The following is a 24,408-nucleotide window of genomic DNA, read 5'->3' on the forward strand; positions in this document are numbered from 1 at the left end:
GCAAAGTAGTTCACCATGTAGTTGGGCATTACAGATAGCACATATGCACAAGATGGCAGCGTTCATATCCAGGAGAGTTTTGCTTCTTTTCTAGATTGTGGGAGGAGTTGGAGATGTGTCAATATTTTTTACCATGATTTGTTTGTGACCTGACTGAGACCCTTTCCTCTAATGGGTCTTGTCTTCTCAAACCCTCAAGTTCAACTCATGTCAACTAGAATGCCCAGATATTTCCTTCTAGGTCAATAATTAACTCCTTGGTTCCGCCTGTATTGACATTCATCTCTATAGGTCTGATCTTTGTCATTTCATAAGACCCCCGAGGACAGAGTCATCTGAAAAATGTTTTGAAGAAGATAGGACATTCAGCCACACCTGCATTCAGCTGTGTAAAAGGTAATAAAGAAGGCGATAAGATTATTCCATTGGGAGCTTCTGCTTTCATAAAAGTAATGTCAAACTTATTATTCAGTCTGACACACCGAGGTCTGGGGGATTCCCAGGTGACTATTTGAATTGTTATTAGTCGCTGTCCAGTCAGTCAGTCCCTTCTATCCACCTCTGATATGACAGATATGATGACGTTTGATTGACAGCTTCTTTATTGTGCAGTCTTCAGTCTGACTGCGTGTCGATCACAATGACACAAAGTAGTGTAGGTCAAAACAATATCGACAAAAATGGGCGTAAGCTCATATCACACACACAAACACTGTCACACAGGGGCGAGGGGAAATGTGCGGGCACACACACACAAGCACACACATGCTAACCTCTTCTTTCAGGCCTTTCTCTCCCTTCCTAATTGACCATGAAAGTACCCCATAAATCGAGTTACTGCATTGTGCCTGTCTAGTCATATAAAAGTGCTTTAATGGTTTTGCTAGGAGCTCTGTTGGGAACATTAGGCAGAACTCTCCACATTCATTAGCCCATTAACCTGTTTCAATATTGATACTGTCTCATTTGTCTGCTCCCCTGTCTGTCAGGGCCAAGACACTCAGGGAGCAGGTCTGAAATCTACCCTTTAGCTCCACTTTGCTTCGGTTCAACTAGTGCTGTTCCAACAGATGTGAAATTATTGTTTTGAAGAGGAATATTGGCATAGCACAAAATGGTAACCAGGCATCTTTTATAGGTAGCCATGTGACTATTTGGAAACGGTTCCATGTAATTTTGAGTAGAATATAAAAAACTGAAATGTCACAGAAATCAATCCTTTCATGCATTCACACGAAAACAGAATAAAAAATATATAAAGTATCTCCAAGAAACTGGATTGAGAACTTACATTTTTTACTTTGTAACAATTTGTAATTTCATCTGTCACAAAAAGAGATATGTTGGTTTCTCAACCACTTGTTCTAAACCATATACCCTAAAGATGTCAAGCAGGCGTGAGTTCAGGGTAAAATGAAAGGCTGCAGCAGTAATTTCCATGTAAATTACTAATTTATGTCCATGTATAAATATGCTGCAGCAATAAAACTATAGTATTCCCTCTTGGGTTTGAACATTCAGTTCAATGTAAAGACCACATGGCTTTAATGAAGTGCTGATCAAACACATTTCTCCTCGTATGTAAACTGTATAAAATGCGTAACGCTTAATTATATATACACTGTACAAGCTCTACTTCTATATACAGCAATTTATAGACAGCATATCAAATACAAAAAAAATTGATTTGAAATAAAAAAATATATTTTCAAAGGATGATATCTTTGTAACTGTAGTGTTGCACATTAAATAAACAACCCTAATAACACAAACCCAGAGAAAGTAATGTCCTACAGAGAGGATTTCTGTCTGCACCAGCCGAACTGAGTCACACTGCACCGAACCCAGTGAACCCGCGGAAGTAGAGCATTATGTTAATGCTGAGATATGAGACTGCATTTCTTTCAAGTAGCCAGACCAGAAAGGAGATAGCATTCATGTGGGTGTACGTGCACTTAAGCTTGCACGCACGCACACCCATTTTGAAAGGATGTGCTTGTTAGGCCTTTACATTGACTTTTATTCATTGTGAACAGCCTAAACAAACGGTTGATTAATGCCTAACCCTGAACTCAACCTTACCACAATTCACGTCTTATCCCTAAACTTAACCAGAACACACAGGCATGTCTCCAGGACTACCATGACTTCAGAGGACATTACATTGACTTACATTGATTTCCCTGAGACTTACCCTAACCTTAAATATAGTTACTACTTAACCTAACCCTTACCTTAACCTAAACCTAAACTAAAACCTTAAGATTTCCCCATAATAAAGAAAAGACCCTATAATGTGACTTAATAAACATATTTAGGTCCCCACAAAATGAGTAATATCTGGACCACACAAAATCACACATAGGTCACATTTACATAGATTTAAAATAATTTGAGGACATACAAAAATGAGTCTGAAAAGTGTCCCCAAAAGTTGGTGTATGACAGAATCAAACACACACACATGCATACACACACACACACACACTCACACACGCACACACACACACTGGGGGTCTGTGGCTTTATTTAGAGAATGAAAGACATACCGCAGTGTGTGCATGGCAGCTGGTCCAATCATGATAAGTATGCAAATTCACATTTGATTACTTTTATACTCGTGCTTTGTGGAGTGAGGTGAGTTTTACTTAAGTATCAGCTGCTGTCAGCAGGTAGCGCTGCTTTGAGTCCTGCTTTGGAAAACGCTGATATTACTGCTGCGTTTTCTCCAGCATGTGACAATACGACAGCCCATCTATAACTGAGTGTGTGTCTGTGTGTGTGTGAGATGAGGTAGAAGCCTGTTTAAGGTCAGTCAAGCTGTGCTGAGCTTGGCCTTTACCATCCCGTCTCCCCGTGGAGGGTCCTGGAGGGCGGCTTGCATTGCGTGACTGAGTTCACGGACATTTTTTATGTTGTGTTGGTGTCACGGTAAAAAAAGGAAAGAAAAAGATGGCCTCGGGCTGTGCCACCTGAGTCCTGCAGATGCTTTCAGAGGCCAGAACCAGCGTTACATCTAACAAAGCCTAACATCTAACACCTCAACCTTAATGGTATGACCGTATATACCGTCCTGCTGCTGCTCTCTGAGCGGCTGACATTGTGGAAGCCAGGCTCAGATACATCTACTATTTATGCTACTGGAGGCAATCTTAGAGATGGAGTCAGAGTTTGTTGGGTGGCTTCATCTGAGCTATAATAACCAGGAAACTTTTTACAAGCAGAAGTAATGCTTTAAAACAGTATGGCATTATAAAGAATGGAGTGGAAATGAACCAACGAAAGACAAATATCACATGGTCTGATCTGTTATTATGAAAAACCGGTATATCATGACTATCTTCAAATAAAACATGCAGATTTAATTTCAGTGAAGTCTTGAGTTAAAGCATCACAAGCAAAAAAATTATAGAAAATAGTGAATAAAACATGAATGAGAATATAATGAGAGTCTCAGAAACTGCCTAGACTTTCTCACCATATTCAGTTAATCAATGTCATGTCAAATAATCTTTACTGTTTTTTGAAAGGATGTTTATTCAAAAGCAAATTATTTGTCTTTTATGTTTTGTTCTTACTTTCTTGAGTAAGACTTGCATACGATAATTGTTTACCACTGGTACAATTCATCAACATTTCCCTTCTGGCAACGCTACACAGAAAACAGAGGGGCCTCTTACTAACATTAGATTAACTGAACTTATACAACAGGATATATATATACTGTATATGACATAAAGGCTGTCTGTACTGTGAACCAATTTACACGTAGGCATTCAGCTGAGTTATATAAAGCCAGCAGAATACAGTGACATTCAACTGACCTTCCAAAATTAAGTATTGCTGCTGCTATTTCCAAAGGTTTACTTTTCGTTCTTCAAATTCAACATAACTCACCACACACTTACACAAAGGGTTTTCCATCATTAAATAAAGTAGATAAAGCAGAAACACATTATTAATCCTTGTTTTCCAGTTGTGGCTCTGAATTGTCCTCTACACACTGGCAGAGAGCTCATTAGCTCACCCAGCAGTTATTTGGTGAACTGACGCTCATCGGCCATTTCATTTCTCATTCTGGTTGAATGAGGTTATTGTTGTTGACGATCATTTAGTTTAAATGGTTTCAACCCTGAACAACAACAATGATTTTATCACCCACACATCGGTCTGAGCGCAAAAAGACACCACGAGTTGTTAAATGATGTTCTGCACAATGATAGTGTATATGTCAGCACTGATGTGTGTGTGGCATGCATGTGTGTGTGTATGTGTATGTGTGTGCAAGGACAGACTATGTACTACAGCACACATGCTGACTTTTGCCCCCTGATGCATTCTTGGCATATTGCTGACAGCTTGCAGTCTGAAGAATACATTCATTAAATAACTGTAATGTGTTTGTTTGTGTGTGTGTGTGTGTGTGTGTGTGTGTGTGTGTGTGTGTGTGTGTGTGTGTGTGTGTGTGTGTGTGTGTGTGTGTGTGTCAGCAGTTGGCTGGTTGAGTGTGTACCAACAACTCCTCATTGCTCACAGGAGTCAGTCGGTCCATGTGCACAGGTCATGGAATTAAAATCTGACCAACATTAGTGATTATAGATTTGATGGGGAACAGATGGAGGTGATTCAATTTAATAAAGATGGCAGATGCATACATTTAAACGACAAAAACACATCTGTTTACATTTAACCACAGATTTAACCATACGGTTAGAATTATGGTCGTTGCCGTTGGGATGATTTAAAGAATTAATGTGGAAGCGAGACTGTTTTTACAAATCTACTGTGCCATGAATGTTTGTGTGTGGCGGCTTTGTACACTGCCAAAATTAACAACGATAAAAAATAAAGCATCAGTACAGATAACAGATGAAATCTTTAATTTATCTTTAAAATTTAAGAGCAAGCGTCACATCAAGGCATTTAACACTTTCTGATTTAGAGTGACTGAAATACTCAACCAAACTGAATCTGTGAACACAATGTGCGTTCATCCTGCCCAGGCATCACTATTGAGTTAGCGATTAACATAATTTCTTTCTTTCTGTTTTAGATATAATCACAGCAATGACAAATTTTTTGTGAAGTATCCATTAACTTGGTCTTATGCGCTCTCCTTTCTGTGCACTTCTTCTCTATCCTGTATTTTTTTGTCCTTCTCTTGCTGCATCTTATCCATTTCCTTATTTTCATTGAATAAGACTCTGAATCTATTACTCTGAAAAGTTTTTAATCCGCCATCTACAATCTTGAGGAGTATTAGATTTGGGCTGTTTGCTAGAGGTTGGTCACTCGAGTCATCTAACTTGATTCGAGTCAGACTTGCTTGACTGTCACTGACTCAACTTCAACGACTTAAGCGGACGTCACTCTTTCGTTTAATATCCACATCTTCCTTGCTATTGAGAGGAGCTGTGTTTTGTTTCTGAAACAATTTAAAGTGAATTCTTTAGTGCCGCATTTGGCACAAACATGAAAAACAATGAGGATACAGCCGACCATCGGTGGCCAACACAGGAGGCAGCTATCATGGAGCTGGCGGCAAGAACCATACAATTTGGTTGAAGGATTGTGTTGTTAATGAATTTAAGAAGAAGAGGACGGCGTCATTTCCGCGCTTGTGCATATTTCATTGACTTAAGTTTTGTGCTGCAGTGAAAGTTGAGCCTGGTCCAACTCTCCCCTCTTCTCCTAGAGCGCTGTGTTTTAGGACTTCTGCTGTGCCAATGCAGTGAAAGGCTGCATTTTAATTTTTTATTAATTATTTTCTGGACTAAGGGCTATTGTCTGTCTGGATGCAGCCTACAATTTGTGCCAGAATCTGTATATTCAGTCCCACAATCATACCATTTTTGACTGCACGTGGACTCTCGTCGCAGACTGCTGTAGCCATGTTAATGTGACAAAAGTGACTGTAGAAATCAGCACAAGTACAAACAGACAATATCGAAGTTAAAACTGTTTTGCAGACTGTGAATATTTGGTTTTTAGAGTAAAATAGTTCCAAAAATAAAGGTTGAATGCAGATGTATAAAAGGCATGGATACACTTTCCACTTTCTTCGACTGGTGCATCAAAGACTCTCCACATGGTTCCTGTCTCTCTGTTCTGTCTGTTAACAAACATAAAGGATAAAGTGCTAAAAAAAGACGCGACAAAAAGAGACAGAAAAAGAAAAAAAAACACATCAAACACTGTGAGTCGCAAGAAACACAGACAGAACCAAACGGACAGGTTTCACTTCAGTCCTTGAGGAGCGTTGCAGACACCACATGTGTCTGTGTGAATTTGTGGTGCATGTGTTTGTGTGTAATCTAATCAGGATATGGAGATTACCATTAAATAGTCGGGCAGGGATTACACTTTCACCAAGCTGATTCAAAGGCCACACTTATAAACGGGGTTAACAGCTTGATGTAAGAAGCCGGATTGTGTGCATTTGTGTGTGTGTGTGTGTGTGCCCCGAGTGCAAACTAATCTTCATTGCTCAGAGCGATGAGAGGGCCAAAGAAAAGCAGCCATCACTGAGAACAACACTGAGACAAAGACGTGATGAGAGACAAGAGAAGAAAGAGAAGTGGCAGAAAACAAAAGACACACACACACACACACACACAAACAAACAGAGTCAGAAAATGATAGAGTTAGATGCACTCAGGCAGCAAAGATAGCATTGAAGTAGAGGATTATCACCTATGTGAGATCGTATTGTCTCTGTGTGTGAATGTGTGTGTCAATGCTCTGTGTGCTGTGTGTCGTCTCTGTCACGACAAATAACATCAGAACTTGAAGTTCACAGCAGAAAATATTTTTTTCATGGAAAAAAAAAATGTTGTAAACCATCTCTCCACAGCATGAAGGCCCATTTAGAACCTTTACTCTACAGATCACAGTTGGGCTCCATAGAGTTGCTTGATGGTCACATGTTTTGGTAAAAAAGCAGGTGAACGTCCTATAGTTCAGTGGGATTCGCATCAATGGTTGGCACTAAGACAAAAGTCTGTTTTTTAGCAAACCTGACCATGCACCATAACCCCTGCCCTGTCCTCACTCATCGACCTGTGTAAACTGATATGTTGTCATCTTTGTGGGAGCTGCACTTCAACTCTGTAGTTCGTACGATGTACAAACCACCTGTCTCCTCTTGAGAAGAAAAATATGCAAACTTTGTGTTTCTAACCATCGGCCCTGGTGGTCACCACCATAGACGCTATAATATAAATACACATTCCTGCATTATCAAGAAAAGAAGCATAGATATCCCGGACACAAACACTGCCATCTTGTGCAGTTGCTCAATGATCAAGGGATGGAGCCTCTGTATTGAGGTCCTGACAATACACCGGCTCAACCAATCGCAGGTCTCATACTCAGATGTCAGTCACCATGTTTCAACAGGTTTTTAAAGCATCTAATAACTAATGAAAAGCACTGAACACAACATTAGAGTGTGGATAGCCGAGCCCATTGCCACCCTGGCCGGGTTCACACAAAGATTTTAAAATGCTAATCCAGTTTGTGTCGTTATGTTGGCTGGGTTTCTGGGGAAACGAGCAATGGCAGTGGGTGTCAGGGATGGTAACACTAACTTTGTACAGCTAATCAAAATAGTCAAAATACAGAATCTCTGTCGGATTCAGGTCAGGCTCAGTTTTCTCTTAAGGTCGGACAGAAATATTTAGCTTGAACTGGACTCTGTTGGACTTACATAGTATGTGTGATAAGAACTACCTTAAATGACAAGCACCATCTCCTAAGAAAATGTGACTTTCTTGTTTGGTTCATATCCCATCTGCTAACATGGAGGAGGCGTACGCATACTGCAGTCAGCCACCAGGGAGACACTCTTGAAGAGCTGTCATGTCGTCCATCTTTATATACAGTCTAAATATACCACAGCCAATCACCAGCAAGAGCCCCAGCCACTATATACAAACATTCTTTACAACAGCACAAAAAGACATGTCTTGGCCTTAACTCCTATGATGCTCTCGGCTGTAGTTTCTTCAAAAACTACTTTATCGAGCTACAGTGGTGAGTGCACGAAGGATCTGCTGATGTGTATCGGAGGCAGAGTCAACAGCAGTGTTGACCAGCTGATGATGTTGTTTGGTGAGAAGCGGAGAGAGAAGCTGTAAATCAACACTCGAGCCACGGAGAAGAAATGAACACAAAATCTTATCGTGAACCACCCAGCCCCTTTCAGTACAGTTTATCATTTCAAGGCAAACAAGAGAACTAGAGAGACTTCACCGAGACATTTCCGCAGGCAGAAAAATAAAACGTCAAAAGCAATCACCTGTTGTTTTGTTTCCATTTTATTCATTAAACGCTCTTATTTTCAATCAGCAAAACACATCTGTGCACACATGTGTCTTGACTCAGACCAGGGCTTCATTGCACAACATCCCCTGGCAGACACATGCTGCTGCTGCACGGAAGAAAAACTCTTTCACTGCTACGACTGAAAATGAGTAAAACTAACGGTTCATCTTTTCAGAAAATGTTTACTTTGAAAAATTCAGCTGTTCAATGAGCTTTTATATATATATAATATTATTGTGTTATTTAAAGATGGACGCTCTCGATCGCCCCCTGGTGGCTGGCTGCAGTAAAAGTTATAAATTCGGCCTACTCCATGTCAGTAGATGGGACATGGACCAAACTGAGTTTCAATTAGTTATGTGAAAAATGGGGTGGAGTTTCATGATTGACACCTGAGTCTGACTCGTGACTGGTCCAGCGCGTGTATCGGTGGTACCTCTGTGCCAGGGCTCAATCCCATGATAGCAACTGCACAGATTCTAGCTCCATATATGCACAATGGCAGTAATTGTATCTGAGAGGATTTTCTTAATTTCTAATTAATAGGGCCATTGTCCAGCTTCAGTCTGAAGATGGCTTGTACAAACATGATCTACTAAAGAAATGTCTGAATTTAAATATTCCACGTTCCTTGTTAACAATATGCCCTTTTACCGTTTAACCTCATACAGGGGATGTCTCGGTTAGGTCAGTGAATAGAGCCTCACATTAAGGTGCCTGTATTAGATGAACTCCAAAACAATAAATATACACAAAGTAATTTAAAGTCTAAAAGCTTCGATGGTCAAGACGTTATATGCATTAATAGACATACTCTTCTGTCAAAAATCACTGCTGAAGACCAGAATTCCAATTAAGGTGGGAAACACATAGACACAAACACACACAAACACACACACACACACACACACACGCAAACACACTGCTTGAGGTGCATCAACGATCATAAATAAATGCACAAGTGAAGTCATCACTTATACACACAGACAGTCCCATCGGCCTTTGTTTCACACAGTCACGCATGCTCACACTACACCATGACCTCATCCCTCACTTCAGCCCTCTTCCACCCCATCACACACACATGTGCACATACACACACACACACACACACACACTCACAAAGGGTCAATCCATTAAGATGGGACAGCAGCTGATCCTTTCCTTTATGTTCCACTCGTTTAAATTCATTCACTTCATTATCTGTAATGAGAATTTATCAAAGAGAGCCAAATCACATCAGGCTGATAAATTGACTTATTATGTTCTGCACAGTAACATGTGATCATCAATACAATGTAAAACCATTTCAGAAAGTGTGTGTGTGTCTGATTCTTATTGTATTGTATAGCTTCACAAAGCAGCGCCCATAAGAGAAAATACAAATCATAGAATAAATGCATCACCGAGCTCTCAAACCCAAACATCGTTATCGCACTGAATAATTTAAAACATGTCACATGCTATGACTGTAAGAGGGTCACGGCAGCAGCCTATGACCTGAAGTCTGGAGTAAACAGAACCATTTTATCTCAGTATTTATCCCAAAATTCGCAAATTAACCAAAGTCATTTTGTTTTGCAAACACAACCTTCCATGCCGACACTCATGTAGCTTTGTGTCCCTATTGCACCAAAAGAGATAGATGTAGTTCGTTACAGAAGTTTTCATTTTGCCTGTTGGAGCAAATTTTGTATAGTTATGTTAACAGTGTCTACCAGGTATCCCTCTCACCTGGGCTCTTTGATTGGATTTAACCAGTTAGGTAAAGAACTAGAAAGGGCATTCGGAGAGTGCATACCTCCAAGGTGGAAAAAAGATCATCAAGGTCAGATGTCTTCACAACAACCGGAAAATGTCCAGAGTTCAGCTGCTTAAGAGATACATCACTGAATCCTCATCTTACCTACACATTTGCCAGCTCTTTTTGTTACCGTACAAAAACTGAATAGAACCCTATTAAAATCCAAGATCCAGATTCAAATCACGTTCTATTGTATTTCAATCCAAACCTGTTCAGAGATAAAAGCGTCAAATGCCTGGACTTGGCATTCTTTTTTAAGATTCACAACATTTGTCACAAGGTTAAAGAAGGTGATAAAAACAATTGAATCTGCCAAAGAAGTAAATTAGTTCTTCCTCGGCCCAAGCCCCACCATACCAGCAAGTCTTAATACATTTGGTTCAGTAGTTTTTACGTAATTCTTAAAAGTGAAAAATATGAAGAAATTATGTCCCGTATTAGTTCTCTTGAAAACAACTGTCTCCAAAATATCACACAGGTGTTGAACTGCTTTGAAATCTGGTGACCGTGAAGACCAAAGCACATGATCCACATACTTTTCCGCACTCCTCATTAAATTCATCAACTGAAACCTTCAGGCCATTTAAAAAAAAAGAAAAACCTGCACCCGGTTTAGTTTTAGGTTTACTTCCCTTGTGTCATTACTCATCTGTATGTTGTTAAATTAACAAAAAAAGAAACGGTAAATAAGCCCAGGAAGAGTCATCTCCTGCAGCACATTTCAAGGCTATTGTTCAAATATCTCAATATCAACTTATCAGGACAAAATAAATAATAAATAAAATAATCAAATTAGTGGCAATTAATGAAAACTTTACAATTACTGAAGGTTAATGTTCAGCTAAGAGTTTATATGACAGCTGAGGGATTTACTCTAGACAGTGGAGAGACCTTAAAAAGAAAAGATTGTGTGTGTGTGCATGACTCCAGGGAGCTTCAACTGTCATCACAGCTTTTCTTTTTTACACCAGGGTCTCTCCCTCTCTCTCTCCTCCACCTCCAGAGACCCTATTTTGCTGGAAAGCAAAACAGGTGGACGCATGACTCATACATGTCTCCCTGTGTGTGTGTGTGTGTGTGTGTGTGTGTGTGTGTGTGTGTGTGTTTGTTTGCGTGTGCGTGTGTTTGGTTGTGTGTGTAGCCAGATAAAGCCGTCTCGGCATTAGAAAGTTGTCTTGGGGGTAAAAGAGAAACACCCTCTCTTTCTCCATTTTGCTGTGTCCTGCAGTTCACCCTTAAATAATTCAGACGTCTCCCCCTCTTCCACACACACATCCACACACACACACACACACACACACAAGCAGTGTCTGCAATTGGCATCAAAGTGGAGTTTTCTTTTCATCCAACTGGAAACTGAGGTCATGTCCATACTAATGTGTATAAATCTGAAAGAGCATCTCTTTGTCTTTGCTTTGGGCTACAGTCACAGAGTCCACAGTGGACACAGTGGTCTCCAGTGGATTTAGAGAACAAGCCACATCGTAAAAAAACACAGGCAAGCAACTACTGTCATTATTTAAATTATCAATTCATAAATAATTGTGTCTCTAATATGGAAAAAATAGAGCCAGCAACAAAAAAATTGCAATAAAAACAACAATATTAAACCTTTCAATCGCCCCCTGGTGGGTGGCCGCAGTAAAGGTCATAAACAATGCTTTCTCCACTGAAATAAACGTTTCTGTCATTTTAGGTTGTTCTTATCACATTGATGTTTGTTTCAGGTTATGAATGAGTGTTAACTTCTCCAGTAAGTTTGGTTTTATTTACAATATTTGTGTGACTGTCAGCAGAGACTGAATCGCGATTGGTCGAGCAAATGTATTGGATGGACCTGGACACTGTGGGTTGACACCATGAGCGCTAGCGTGCAGACTCAGACACCAAACGACGTCATCGCAGCCCGATGGCAGTGTTTATTTGTTTTGAGGATAATTTCTAGATTGTTGCAGAACGTGTGGATGCGTTGTCCGGCTTAATTTCGTTGGCGCCTGCTTGTGAAACAAAGGAAGCAGCAGAGAATTCTGAACAGCAAGTTAAAACCTTATTTCTTATAATACAGATGATCACTAATGAGTAATCATTGCAAAGTGAAAAAAACAGGTTGAACTAGTTCTTTATCGGTTTCTCTTCATCTTTAGAGAATGTAAAGCTCTGTTTTACATGTAAACATTTTCAAAACCTTATTTGCATTAGTGTTAACACACCTTCCTCTCATTCCATATTCCTCAGATACACACTCACACTCACACCCCAACCCCAACCCCCCAAAAGCCCCCCCCCCCGCGCACACACAAACACTGCAGCACTTGTCTATTCCCTCAGGTGTTACCGGCAACATTGTGGATTAAAATAGCTGACGACCCACATATCCCAGTATAGCAGGCATCATGGCTCTGCTGGGCCAGACAACACCACCATTTGTTCATATGCAGCAGCACAACCAGCCTGATTAAGAAACACTAAACATAAAATACAAGTGTGACTAATGTTGAAAAAGGTGAACACATAAACCCAAACAGTAATGATGATTATGTTAACACAAAGTCTCCAAAGATATCTGGTGTTTGTACAGGAGGGAATATAAAGGGCTAGAAGGCTTAAAGAAGAGATATCTGGAAGTGGAAGAGAGTAGTTTCTTCTTTTTAATAACACTGCAAGGTGTGTTTCAGTTCCAAACGTTAGTCTGATCCCAACCACTGAGTCTGATCACTCAGAGCTGCAGTAGGAAGGATGTTCGCTGTAACGACAAATGTGGATTCAGTTAGTGACTCAGACGTTTTAAATTTGCTGACCCTAAAGCTATTTGCATGTGTGTGTGATCAGGTGGATCAAGCCAATGAGAGCTGGCATAAACATGAAAGTAGGGATGACATCACCACTGAATTTAAGACTGCCAAACACCTGCTTTTAAACACAAAGTAGTTTGAACTCGTGTACACAAAGTTAGCTTTTGCACTAAACGTGAGCGTAGTCCCACTCTGAGCTCACGACAGGGAGAGCAAATGTATGTCCAACATTTCAAACACGTACTACTGGCATGTCAAAGCAAAGAGACGTGAAAGCGAGAGGTTAATGCGATCTCCAGATGTCCCATACCTCAGGGTCTGGGTTTGTTTCTCACAGTTTCCAGAGTTCAATGCCATCAATAAGCGTATTACTTTCTGACACCGAATCATCGTTTGGTTGGATCTGTTGACTCTCAATTCTCCGTCCCCGTCTCTCTACCTCGCTCTCCCTCTCTGTGAGACAAAGAAGTGTGGCGGCAGACTCATGAGAAAAAACAGGACAAATTCCCAAGGTCATCCTCCTCCACTGCATCTGACCCATTTACAGGGTCCCAGTCTGCGCACACAACCACACACACACACACACACACAAACACACACCAATCATGCATACATAAATGCGTACTAGAACACTGGCTCACTCCATCATCACTGTAACTCCCTCTCTCTCTCTGTCTCTTGTTCCGTCTCGACAAAGGCATCAGACTCACCTAAACTCACAGAGAGTATATTATTCTGCCCAAATGCCCTCAAACAAGGTGATATATATAATGAAACTGAGGAGATTTTTTCATACGAACACACTTTGACTGAATGGGGCAATAATTCACCCTGATCTTTTATCAGGGGTATTGAAGTCCAACCTGTGGGCCGTAGACGAACAGCTGTTAAATGTTACATACATTTTCCCTGATTGTCTACCTACCAGATATTGGGGGAAAAAATAGGACTATAAGTTTGAAATGTTTAAATGTGGTCTTTTGTTCTGTTCATCATTTGCAGAGATTACAGGTGGTGGTTATTTGTCAAATGAATAGGCTTACTTTGATGAGAGTAAAATAAACTATATCCAAACTATAAACCACACGGTAGGGAGATGGTGCCATTTAAGTGGGTTTGGGTTAACATCTTTACAAGAGTCAACAGAAGTGGCCCATGAATGTCGTATATAACTACATAGGGGGACATTTTTTACTCGACTTTAGGGTTCATGAGTACGTATAAGAAAAAATATTCTGGCCTTTATGATAATATTGCTTTAATTGTCCCCCGCTTCCTTGCATGAAATGAAAAGCAGAAAATACATAATAATTCTCCAGTTTTTTAAAAGATGAACTGCAGGCATATGCTGGGTTCTTAATTTCCCCAGTTGAAAACCTGGTTTCAAGCTGCTCAGCACTGTTTCCTCCACCACAATCATCAAACACTGTTTCATTTCTAACAAACCACAAATCGAGACGTGTTTTCATGTTTTTGTCGGCTGTCGGGTGATGTGTGGTTAATGAGACAGCCGTAGGACGGGGTGGAGACTTATTGAGATTGAAAGTAGGAGAAATGTGTATTTGCGCAGCTGCCTGACTTTCTTTGAACGGAGCAAAGAGCAATACTATATCAGGTCTAACTTTAAAAATAGTCGACTCCATCAGTGTGAAATCAGCAGTGAAAAGTGTGCATGTTATATCCTGAGTAGTGTATGGCCAAATGTAGGCCTTGGCAAGCTGCAAGCTGAAAGCTACACACACACACACACACACACACACACACACACACTTCCTCTGCCACTGTCAACATCCTTTGCACACCAAGAATGATGTCATAACCAAACACACACAAACAGTCCATGTGAGCAGCTCAGCGGAGGAGCTTTGAACAGAGACAGGAAGTGGGTGTGTTTCTCTTTTTATAAATAAGGTTTGCAGAGTAAAATATGAATCAATGTGACAGCTGTTGTTGTCATAACAGCAAAGAGCAGCGGTAACTCTTCTGGTGCATCTTCTCTTATTTATTTCACTTCCATTAATTATCGCTGCCTCCTCTAGACAAACATACCAGGTTTTTGTCAGCTTTGATTATTCCTTCTCTTTGGGCGGGATTTCTGACAGTTTTCCACTCTGGCATTAAAAAAAAAAGAGCAGAAGAAGAAAGAAAAGAAGAGGAAGCGGGTCCTACAAGGTCCTTGTTTACTTGAAGAATATGTTTCCATCAGCTTTTATTGCTTCTTTTCTTTGCTGACACATCAACCTCACCTCAGACCACAGGAAAAAAACTATTTATTTAGGCCTTTTTTTGAAATGTGCAAAATTTTGAAATGTACAAAATCAAAAGGCTGTTGTGGGGAGAGTGGGGGTTGAAAAGGGAGGGAGGAGGGAGAAAAGAACGGGCAGAGTGCTGGGTGAGGAGAATGGGAGGGCTGGACGTACGCCAGGTCACAGGGCTTTATCCCTGAGCCAATCGGTCTGCAAACACTGGCTCAGCAGGACACACACAAACAAACAAACACAACTGTGTGTGTGGTTGTGTGTGTGTGTGTGTGGGTGTGTGTGTGTGTGTGTGTAATAACAGCTTGTACAACTCATTTAATTCATTCAAACACATTTTACCTTTCTCTAATCCTTCAAATTATGATTATGGTTTGTTGCTGTGAATCATTTATTCTCTCTATTGTTTCCCTGACACACATACACACACACATACACATATATATATATCTATATATATATATAATTCCATATTTTCTCTGGGAGAGATGCATGTGTGAATGCAAATGTTCTGGTGAAAGGTCCTGGATTATCTGAGGAATTTCTCCGCCTGGCCTCCTACTATACAGTCCACATAAAAACCCCAGAATTGGATGGGGGATTCCCGGCCGGATTCACTTTTAGTAACCGACACTTCAAACAGGCGACATGTGCGAAAATGAAACTATCAAAAAGAATACAAATATCTCTATAAAAAAGGCGAGACCACACACTTGAAGACACCGACAAAGATGCCAAGAAAGTGAGAAGTGAGAAGTCTGCTGCACTCGGCTGCTCCGCCCCTCATCTGAATAATGCAAAGGACTTGTTACTGTTGTGAACACGTCTGTGCAGAAAACCTCCCACGACGTATTGGGCATGGGTGAAAGGAAAAGTGACGGACCCAATAATCCGGACCTCATCCACAGGTCATGTCTGAAAGCAGCTTAAGATGGCTCTGAAATTGTGGGAAGATTTCTTGGCATTATTGAAGATCAGTTTGCCTCTGCTTACACTCTCTGCTAAAGTTAATGAGACTTCGACTCATCTCAACCGGACACATGAAGCTAATCAGTAAAAGCCATCTAGTTCATTTCCTCTTATGTATTTTTTTTATATATATATGCAAAACATGATTGTAGATTGTGTTTCCTACAACAATGATGATCAGAGTGTGTGTGAAGCGTGAAGAGATCAATGAGTAAATCTCCTTGTAAACTGTAGTAATTGCACTGCGTGGCGAATCGTGCTGGAGAGTTGCCCTCTATAGAAAACCACTCGTCTTGAAAGATCAGGGCTATGGCTTCCACAGAATAAGCTCTCTCTCCATCACGAGTGCAGTTCATTTGTTCTGCTTTCCTGCCGTGGCAGTCTGACTGCTCACTTTCTTATCTAATCTCTGCCGCCGTACACTGAACGCCTTATTCACTTACTGAATTATGGGCTCTCGGGCGTGTGTGCGTTTGACTCGAGTGATTTCAAATAATGAGGAAAAGACAATAACTCTGTGTGTGTTTGGGAGCACGATAAAAAGGAAAATGAATGAGTGCAGTGATTACAGTGGCTCATATTAAGGAGAATATTGGCAGAAGCTTCCACACTGTAAAAAGTGAAGTAATGTGTTTGGGATAAAAGTTTTTTTTATTTGTATTTGAGTATATGAGACAGTATATGAGTAACAAATGCAATTGTCTCTACAATTTGGAGAACTATCTGGGCCAGGTATGGTTTGAAAGACATTTGGGAATAGGGATGCTCTGATTGTGTTTTTTGAAACATAAAGTCATTAGGTTCTAATTTGACCTTAGCTTGATCATTGATTTTTATGATTAAACTCTATTCAGGATCGTCCAGCCCTGTATTCAGTTTCATCTGTTATGTCTTTAAAAGGTGACCTATGTTTTCTGAAACTTGAATAACTTTTTGCATAATCAACAGCTACATCTCTCCTTCTCTTCATCTCTCTTTCTTCCTGTCGCTCTGTCACTTCTCGGTTGTCTCTTTCCTCCTTTTCTCTTGGTTCCTTTGTTTTCCTCCCTTGTCTTCCTCTTTTTTTTTCAACTGCTGTGACTACGAGGAAGCAGCTGTGCTCCACAGACAATTACATAACACAGTGTGTGTGTGTGTGTGTGTTGGGGGGGGGGGGTAGGTTGGGATACAGGACGGATGGCAGCACAGACAAAAGGAGGATGGAGTGATAAAAGAATGGGGAAAAAAAGCTCATCCCTTTCCTGATTAACTTTCATGTGCATTTGTTCATCTGGACTCATTTCTTGTGTCGGCTGGTGTTTTTCGTTTGCTCTCATCCTTTCCTCCACTTGTCCCCTTGCCGCTGCCCACCTGCCATCCTACACACAGAGTTACTGGGCTGTGAAATGTGAAAAACCGCAGCATGCATAGCAATTTATTATCTTGTCAAACTTCGCTGGGCCAGCATCATGCCACGGGTGGAGACAGAGAGGGAGAAAACAGAGGGACAGAGAACAAGAGAGAGATGTTTGAAAAAACGGTTATCCAATGGTCTGTGCAGAGGGTTAACGGGTTAGCAAAGGGGGGGCCGGGAGAGTGATGGTTATGATCAGTATATTGTTTCATATATTGAGTGGGAGTGGGTCTTGTGAATAGAGGTGTTGGTGTGATAGGCAATAAAGTGCAAGTTTCTCTGGTTCTTCATTTACGAGAACTGACGGGATAGTTTTTCAAGTGAGAATAAAACTTCTGGTGCATAAAACAACTCTTGCGATAATTCTCTGATACTATTTTTATTTAAACCACGACTGCAGTTTAAAACCTGCCTGTTTGGAGTGAGACGTTTGTGGCCTGTGGTTGCAGTTTTCTTTCTGAAACTGTAAAAGTGACCTGAAGAAATTGAGCCGCAGCAAGCAAAGACCTGCTGCAGCTCTCAGTCCACAGAACCCTGAAGCTGCACCACCGCTGCTACACAAAGAGCTGCTCACATGTTTAGACAACGTTCGGCAAAGCTCGACACGCAGAACCTCTAAGTGGAGAATCAGTTGTCATTGCGTCTGTCTTGAATGTGTCCATTTACGTGAATACGTTGTTATTGTGAACAAAATCACTTGCACTAATGAGTCCCACTAGCTGTCAAAAAAGCCTTATCTCAAAACCTACTAAATCTGTGCTTTTGTCCAGAGCCACCCCAAAATTGTATGGGTTCTTTCTTGTCCCATGTTCCTTCCGTCCACCAAGTTTTATTCAGTAGTTTTTGTATAATCCTGCTTACAAACTAAAAAAGCAAATAAAAACAAACAAATAGGGGTGAAAACCAAACCTAGAGAGAGATCCCAATAGCAGTTAACTGGATGGTTTTCTGTGGAAGAGAGGCTTGTTCAGATTTGTGAGATTCTCCTTAGTGGAAACACTGACGATCGCACAGAAATAGATGGAATGCTTGATTCTTCATTATAGCAGCCGAGACGTGCAGGAGATGTAACACTGACAAAGTGCCCTCTTGAGAAAAATGCAGGGCTGGAGGTTGCAGAGCTGGGCTGGTCGAGTGGCGAAACAACAGCACAGCAGATAAATCAATCAGTTTGAAACTGACTGCACACACACAGAGAATGTAAATTAAGAGATGAGATGAGAAAGAGACTGAGAGAGAGCTTAACCTCCTCTTCGTTTATCACCTCAATCATCCTCCTGTTTTCAAACTCTTTTAGTTTTTTTTCCATCATCGGACTTAGCTTTGAAATAAAACGGATCAATTCTAATGGGAAGTTCCTGGGTTTGCCATTTCATACACACACACACACACACACACACACACACACACACACACACACACACACACACACACACTCTGCTCAAGCCTATCACATCATTCTAATCCTGCACGGATGCAGCAATTACACGCACAACATGGGCTCCAACTGTCAGAGTTAGCAAGACTGATAGACAGGTGAGAGGAAGGAGCGGGGCGGGTGGTTCCACGTGTTTAGCCTCGATGCAAAGTACCTGATAAAAGACGAGGCGAGACCAAAGACCAAGAGCGACTTATTGTGGGGAACGGAGATGATGAATCTGGTTGTTTGTGTGCATGTGTGTTTTTGTCTGAGAGTATGTGTCTGTGTGTGTGTTTCTCTGTCAGTCTGACAGCAAACGGCCAATTACTGTCGAAAGTGGCGGGATGAATCCTGCCAGACCATAGCTTTCCATTAGTGCAGCCAGTGTGTGTGTGTGCTTGTGCCTATATAACAGTGTGTCCCCACAAGTGCATATACAGTTCAGTAAACATCAATATCCTCAAGTTCAATTTTTGTTAAAGTAAATTGATGGGAAACTTGCACGAAAGGACAATAATACAATTTTGCGTCATAGGTATATAAATGCATTTGTTTCATCGCTGTTAATTCAGTTCAGAGACGGGTCCAAGATGTGATTAGCCTAGCACAAACAATGGAAGTAGGGGGAAAGTGCTAGTTTCCCCCTAAGTAACTATGAAATTATCCTTTAAAAGTTCCACCAGTTTGAAATTAGACTTATTTACATGTTGCCATGTTACTATATATGTAGTTAGCTAGCTTTAATTATCTATTAACTTAAAAAGTTGAAGCCTATTAAAAAATAAAGCTAATATATTCACTCAGATTGCTATGGGGTCAAAATAGATATACGTTAAGCAGACCGACACACCTCGACTAACCGTGGCTTTGTAAAATGTCAGTGCCAGAGTGTTAGCCATCAATCGCAAGTAGCAATGTAGTAGCAATAAGACTCACACCTCTGTGGAACTTAGCTTGTAGCTCCTTCTGCTCTAAGAGATCATGCAAATCTTGGTTAAACATCTCTCTGACCGGTCTGTGCACTGGAATGGAACCATTTATATATCTTCTTATCTAGGTAAGATCACAAACAACCACATTTTAAAATGTCGAAGTGTCCCCTCGAAAAGTGTGGAGTTGCCTCCAATTACTATTCATTGCCACTGGTTGTTGCCAGGGTAACAACAAATGGGAAGCCCAATACAACTCTCTCGCTCATATGTCATTATAGCCACTCACACAAAACAGGTGCAATCATTCACTTATGTCTTGCGTCACAATGGCATTGCTGTCCAATTCCAAATGATAACTTACAATGTGCTCTCATATCTGTAATATGATAAACTGTTCTCTGAGAGTAAAAGTGTGGAAACACTGAGTGGAACTGATTTATCCTCGTGCAGCTCTACATTCATGTCTCCAGGTACCAATTTAAACAGCTTTTCCAGCCATTCAGTGGAAAATGAGACACCACATCAAAATCTGAAGACCTCTCAATCAATTAGCAATATGATTACAGACCACAAAAATAGGTTAGACTACAGGGGCAAATCTTTGTGCTGTCGGGACTAAAAATAGGATGAGGCAGTGTGGATTTGTGTCAGTATGACAGTCAGAGAGGAGAAACGCAGTCTGGGCTTCATTCAAGACCACATGGTCTAACCCCCTCTCTGCATAGGCACAATGGAACGACCCAGCACCATCTGAGGTAGATTTTGACCCATGCAGGGACTCACTGGGAGACTTTTAATATCATATTAAGGTGATAACACACTGCAACCCACACTCATACACCCACACATGAGGCTAAGAAGACGACTTCCAATTAACAGCTGCATTTATCAAGCTTACAAGGGAAACCGAAGACAAGAAATATTTTAATCACCTGATTCTTTCTTGTTTAATTCTTCTTCAAAATGTCTAACATGTCAACAACAAACCTCCACATATGTACACAGGAATTCACTGTTAACACTGTAGTTCTATTTTTTATATGGCAATAAAATAAATTTGAACAGGTGAAAGAAAGGTTAAAACAGTCGTTGGGCTCCTCTGCAGGGTACTGTATGTTCTATAGTGGGTGATGATACATTATTCAGGAGGATTATCTGCAAACAAACAGTGGCAGATATGGATATATTATTTAAGAACAAGTCACTAGCTATTAGGCATGTGCCCATCTTCCATGGCCATGTGTGCGTGTGTGTGTGTCTGTCTGTCTGTCTGTCTGTCTGTCTGTCTGTCTGTCTGTCCGTCTGTGTGTCGATTAGAGCAGATATAAAGATTCAATCAATAACCAGGATCCAAATACTCAAAATTCTCCATCACCAGCTCAGAGTGAAAATCCAAACTCACTCCACTTTCTCCTTCAACCGTGTCTCACTTAGAATCTGAACTGCCAGTTTAGCTAAATGACAGCATGGAGCATGTACTTCATACGCTATAGCAGCATCCAGAGCTTAATGGAAAGTTACAGGAAATAGACTCTTTCTAAAAATCCTGCATCCCCCATTAAACTTCCCATTGGGACATGTGCACAGAATACACATCTTCACGGGGTAAATAAAAGCTGAATTGAATCCCTATCAGACCAACGTGGAGTCCTGTATCAAATATTAGCTTTAAAGAAGAATTAAAAGAGAAACAGCCAGGTGGATGTTCTCAGGTCATTGAGGAGATGGTCATCCTGGGTTTTTGTTAAAAACCAAAATTCATCACGAGGTGGGGTTTTCATATGCTCCTGCTTTTATATTAGCGATGAAGGGCTTTATTAAATACCTTAAGTGGCCAGTGTTAGAGTTACATCTAAGATACTTTAGAGGGAGAGAGGGGAGCGTAAATATAAAGACGGATAAAATGTTTTTACGCATTTTTATCCGTCTTTGCCATGTGTGCGTAATGCTCTCGCGTCTGTTTCCTCCCTCTCCTCGCCCTCTCCCTGCGTGAGTGGGTGTGAGTGTGTGTGTGTGTGTCTGTGTGTGTGTGTGTGAGAGTGTGGGTGTGTGTGTTTCCTCCTGTCAGCGGACCTCGCCGTGCTCCATGTGAGCGAAAAAAACAAAAACGCAACTACACGGGGCTGCCGCGTTGCTGTGCGCTGCGCTCCGGTGCGCGCCACTGATGCAGCCACAAAAACACACACACACTCAGAAAACATCAACATCAGAAAAACATCAAACCACCGCATCTCGTGACATTTTCATCCCCAACCCTCCTCCTCTAGTTTCCCCGGAAAACAAGGAGAGAGAAACGCATGAGCGCTGACCTGCTGCCAGTTCTCCTCCAGGGAAGGCATCGCGGAGAAATACCCAGTGTCATGGACGAGTTGGAGTTCCTGGAAAATACTGTAATTCGCCAACACATCCATGCTTGATGCAGGAAAAAGAAAAAAGAAAAGTAAGTAAAAAGAAGTCCCGATTCCAAACGATTAAAAAAAAAATCTTCCTCTCTAACTTAAAAACAAGAAAATGCTGGATCAAAAGCCCAGCTGGTGCAAGAGAGCGCACCTGAGCGCTTCAGTTCAAAAAAACAAAAAAGAAACAGAGGAAAGAAATAGTAGTTGTTGTTTTTTTGTTATCTGTGTGGTTCCTCTCCTCTCAGCTCGCTCCTCTCCTCAGTGCGCGCTCGGGGGTGCCAGATCTATTTCCGCATTGCCAGTCGGGCTGCCCGGTTGCCAGGTTTGCTTCTCCAGCTGCAGACACAGAGCGCGAGAGAGGGGAGGCAGGCACGGGGGAGGAGCCACCTGCCAATCAATTTCATGCGTGACCTAATAAGGTAAATGGGGTTGATGATGTCACCGGCGTCCAATTAAGGAGGCGGCGTGAGTTGGGGAGTGGGAGGAGCCGGCAGGGATGCGGGGGTGGCCATTGGCTGCAGGGAGCTGTCAGTCCGGCCCATAGATGGCAGCAAGGGGTGAGTTATTTTTAGAGGGGTATATAAAAGCCGCAGCATTCCTGCTTCAGTCATTACAGGCTGCACAGGCGGAGAGGAGACAGACCACGAGTACTGCTGCTGCTGCTGCTGTGAGGGAACAGGGAAAATGGTAAATGTATTTATAAAGAGCTTCATCACCACTCAAAGCACTTTACAGTTCAGTTTATTGCCATTCCCACACTCATTCATACAGTGCATCTAGTTTTGCTAATAGGGGCAATTCAGGGTCTTGCCCACACTTGGGCATGCAGACGAGGATCGAACCTTCCCCCTCTGCCACAGGCGAGCAGCCGACGTTGTGGAGTTGACTCGCTGTGTTGTTGTTTTGTTTTTTTCTGACATGTGACCGCCACACCGCAGAGACTCTTCCATGTGGTTTCCATGTGGTGACGGAGAGCAGGGAGGCAAAGGAGAGCTCCACACGCCCACCTGTTCTGTTCGGAGAGTTATCCACTTTTCATTTTTTTTGGGTGAACAGCAAGTAAATCCACATTTTCCCCTCAGCAGGTTTTATTACCCCAGTTTAAACTTACATCCTTCAGACCTGAACCCAACACCCACCAAATGTCACTGTATAAACTAATAAAGTAGCCCCAGTGGAAGAAGGGTTCAGATACTCTACTTTATCAAAGGTAACATATTACATGTAAAATATGTAAAACAAACTGTTCAAACCTCATGTAAGAGATTTAAAAACGTTAAAAGTAACATAGCACATGAAAAAAAAGTAAAATATGTTGTTAAGTACTACAATTAAAAGCAATTAAAAAATCGGATGAACTTTATCACTGTACAGTACAGTATGAAATGATAAAAGATGTTAAACTGGGCGCATTTTGTCGGCACCACTGCCACTATAAAGTATGGGAACTTGATAATGGCAATTCTTCTTTTCTTAAATTAAAAATGTACTTGTTTAGCAATCTGTTAAAAGTTGGAACACACTACATAAATCTAATAAGATGATAATTTGTTAGTTGTGGGGGTGTTAAACAACACAAAAACAAGTGGTAAAAAGAGTGTCAGAAGTCACATTTATTTATACAACACATTTCAAACAACAGGTGCAGACTCAATGTGCCTCAAGAGAAGAAGCAAAGGAAATCAAATCGTGTGTTCTGCTCTGTCCTGAGTAGAAAAGCAGGGAAGCAGCGAAAGGAGGAGCAGTCGGGTTTTTATTTATATGTACGACTCGTTTTAGTTTCACGTTTTCTACACGGTTAAGTAGCTCTGCAGCGCCGGAGGTTCATCCATCAGTGTTGATTATGACTGACGAAGCGATGCCCTATCTCTGGGTGACTGTAGCTTGTGTTCGTTGATACATGTCAGATACAACCGGCTGACTGCTGTCGCCTGCCACCTCTCCCACAGTCACATGGGGCTGATGCTGCAACTTTGACAGTTTTCTTCTGCAGATGATCGAATTTAGCCCATAACACATTGTTCAATGAAAGTCCAATAAACTTTGTCCACTGGCAATCTAACGCAAGCTGCTTTCAGACATGCACTGAACTTCAGACATTTCCCTGAAAATTTCC

At 41.2% G+C, this 24,408-nt stretch overlaps 1 protein-coding gene across 1 annotated transcript in view; it reads right to left on the reverse strand.

Annotated features, from left to right (window-relative positions):
- klf7b (Kruppel like factor 7b) overlaps positions 1-22,552 on the reverse strand; it is a 60,011-nt gene extending 37,459 nt beyond the window's left edge. The window contains exon 1 of the mRNA XM_062402793.1: positions 22,203-22,552. Coding sequence (XP_062258777.1) covers positions 22,203-22,304 — 102 coding nt within the window. The 5' untranslated portion in view covers positions 22,305-22,552. The remainder of the gene's footprint in view (positions 1-22,202) is intronic.
- Positions 22,553-24,408: the final 1,856 nt, after the last annotated feature.

The sequence above is a fragment of the Platichthys flesus genome, chromosome 13 (assembly GCF_949316205.1).
Source record: "Platichthys flesus chromosome 13, fPlaFle2.1, whole genome shotgun sequence".
Lineage (NCBI taxonomy): Eukaryota > Metazoa > Chordata > Actinopteri > Pleuronectiformes > Pleuronectidae > Platichthys > Platichthys flesus.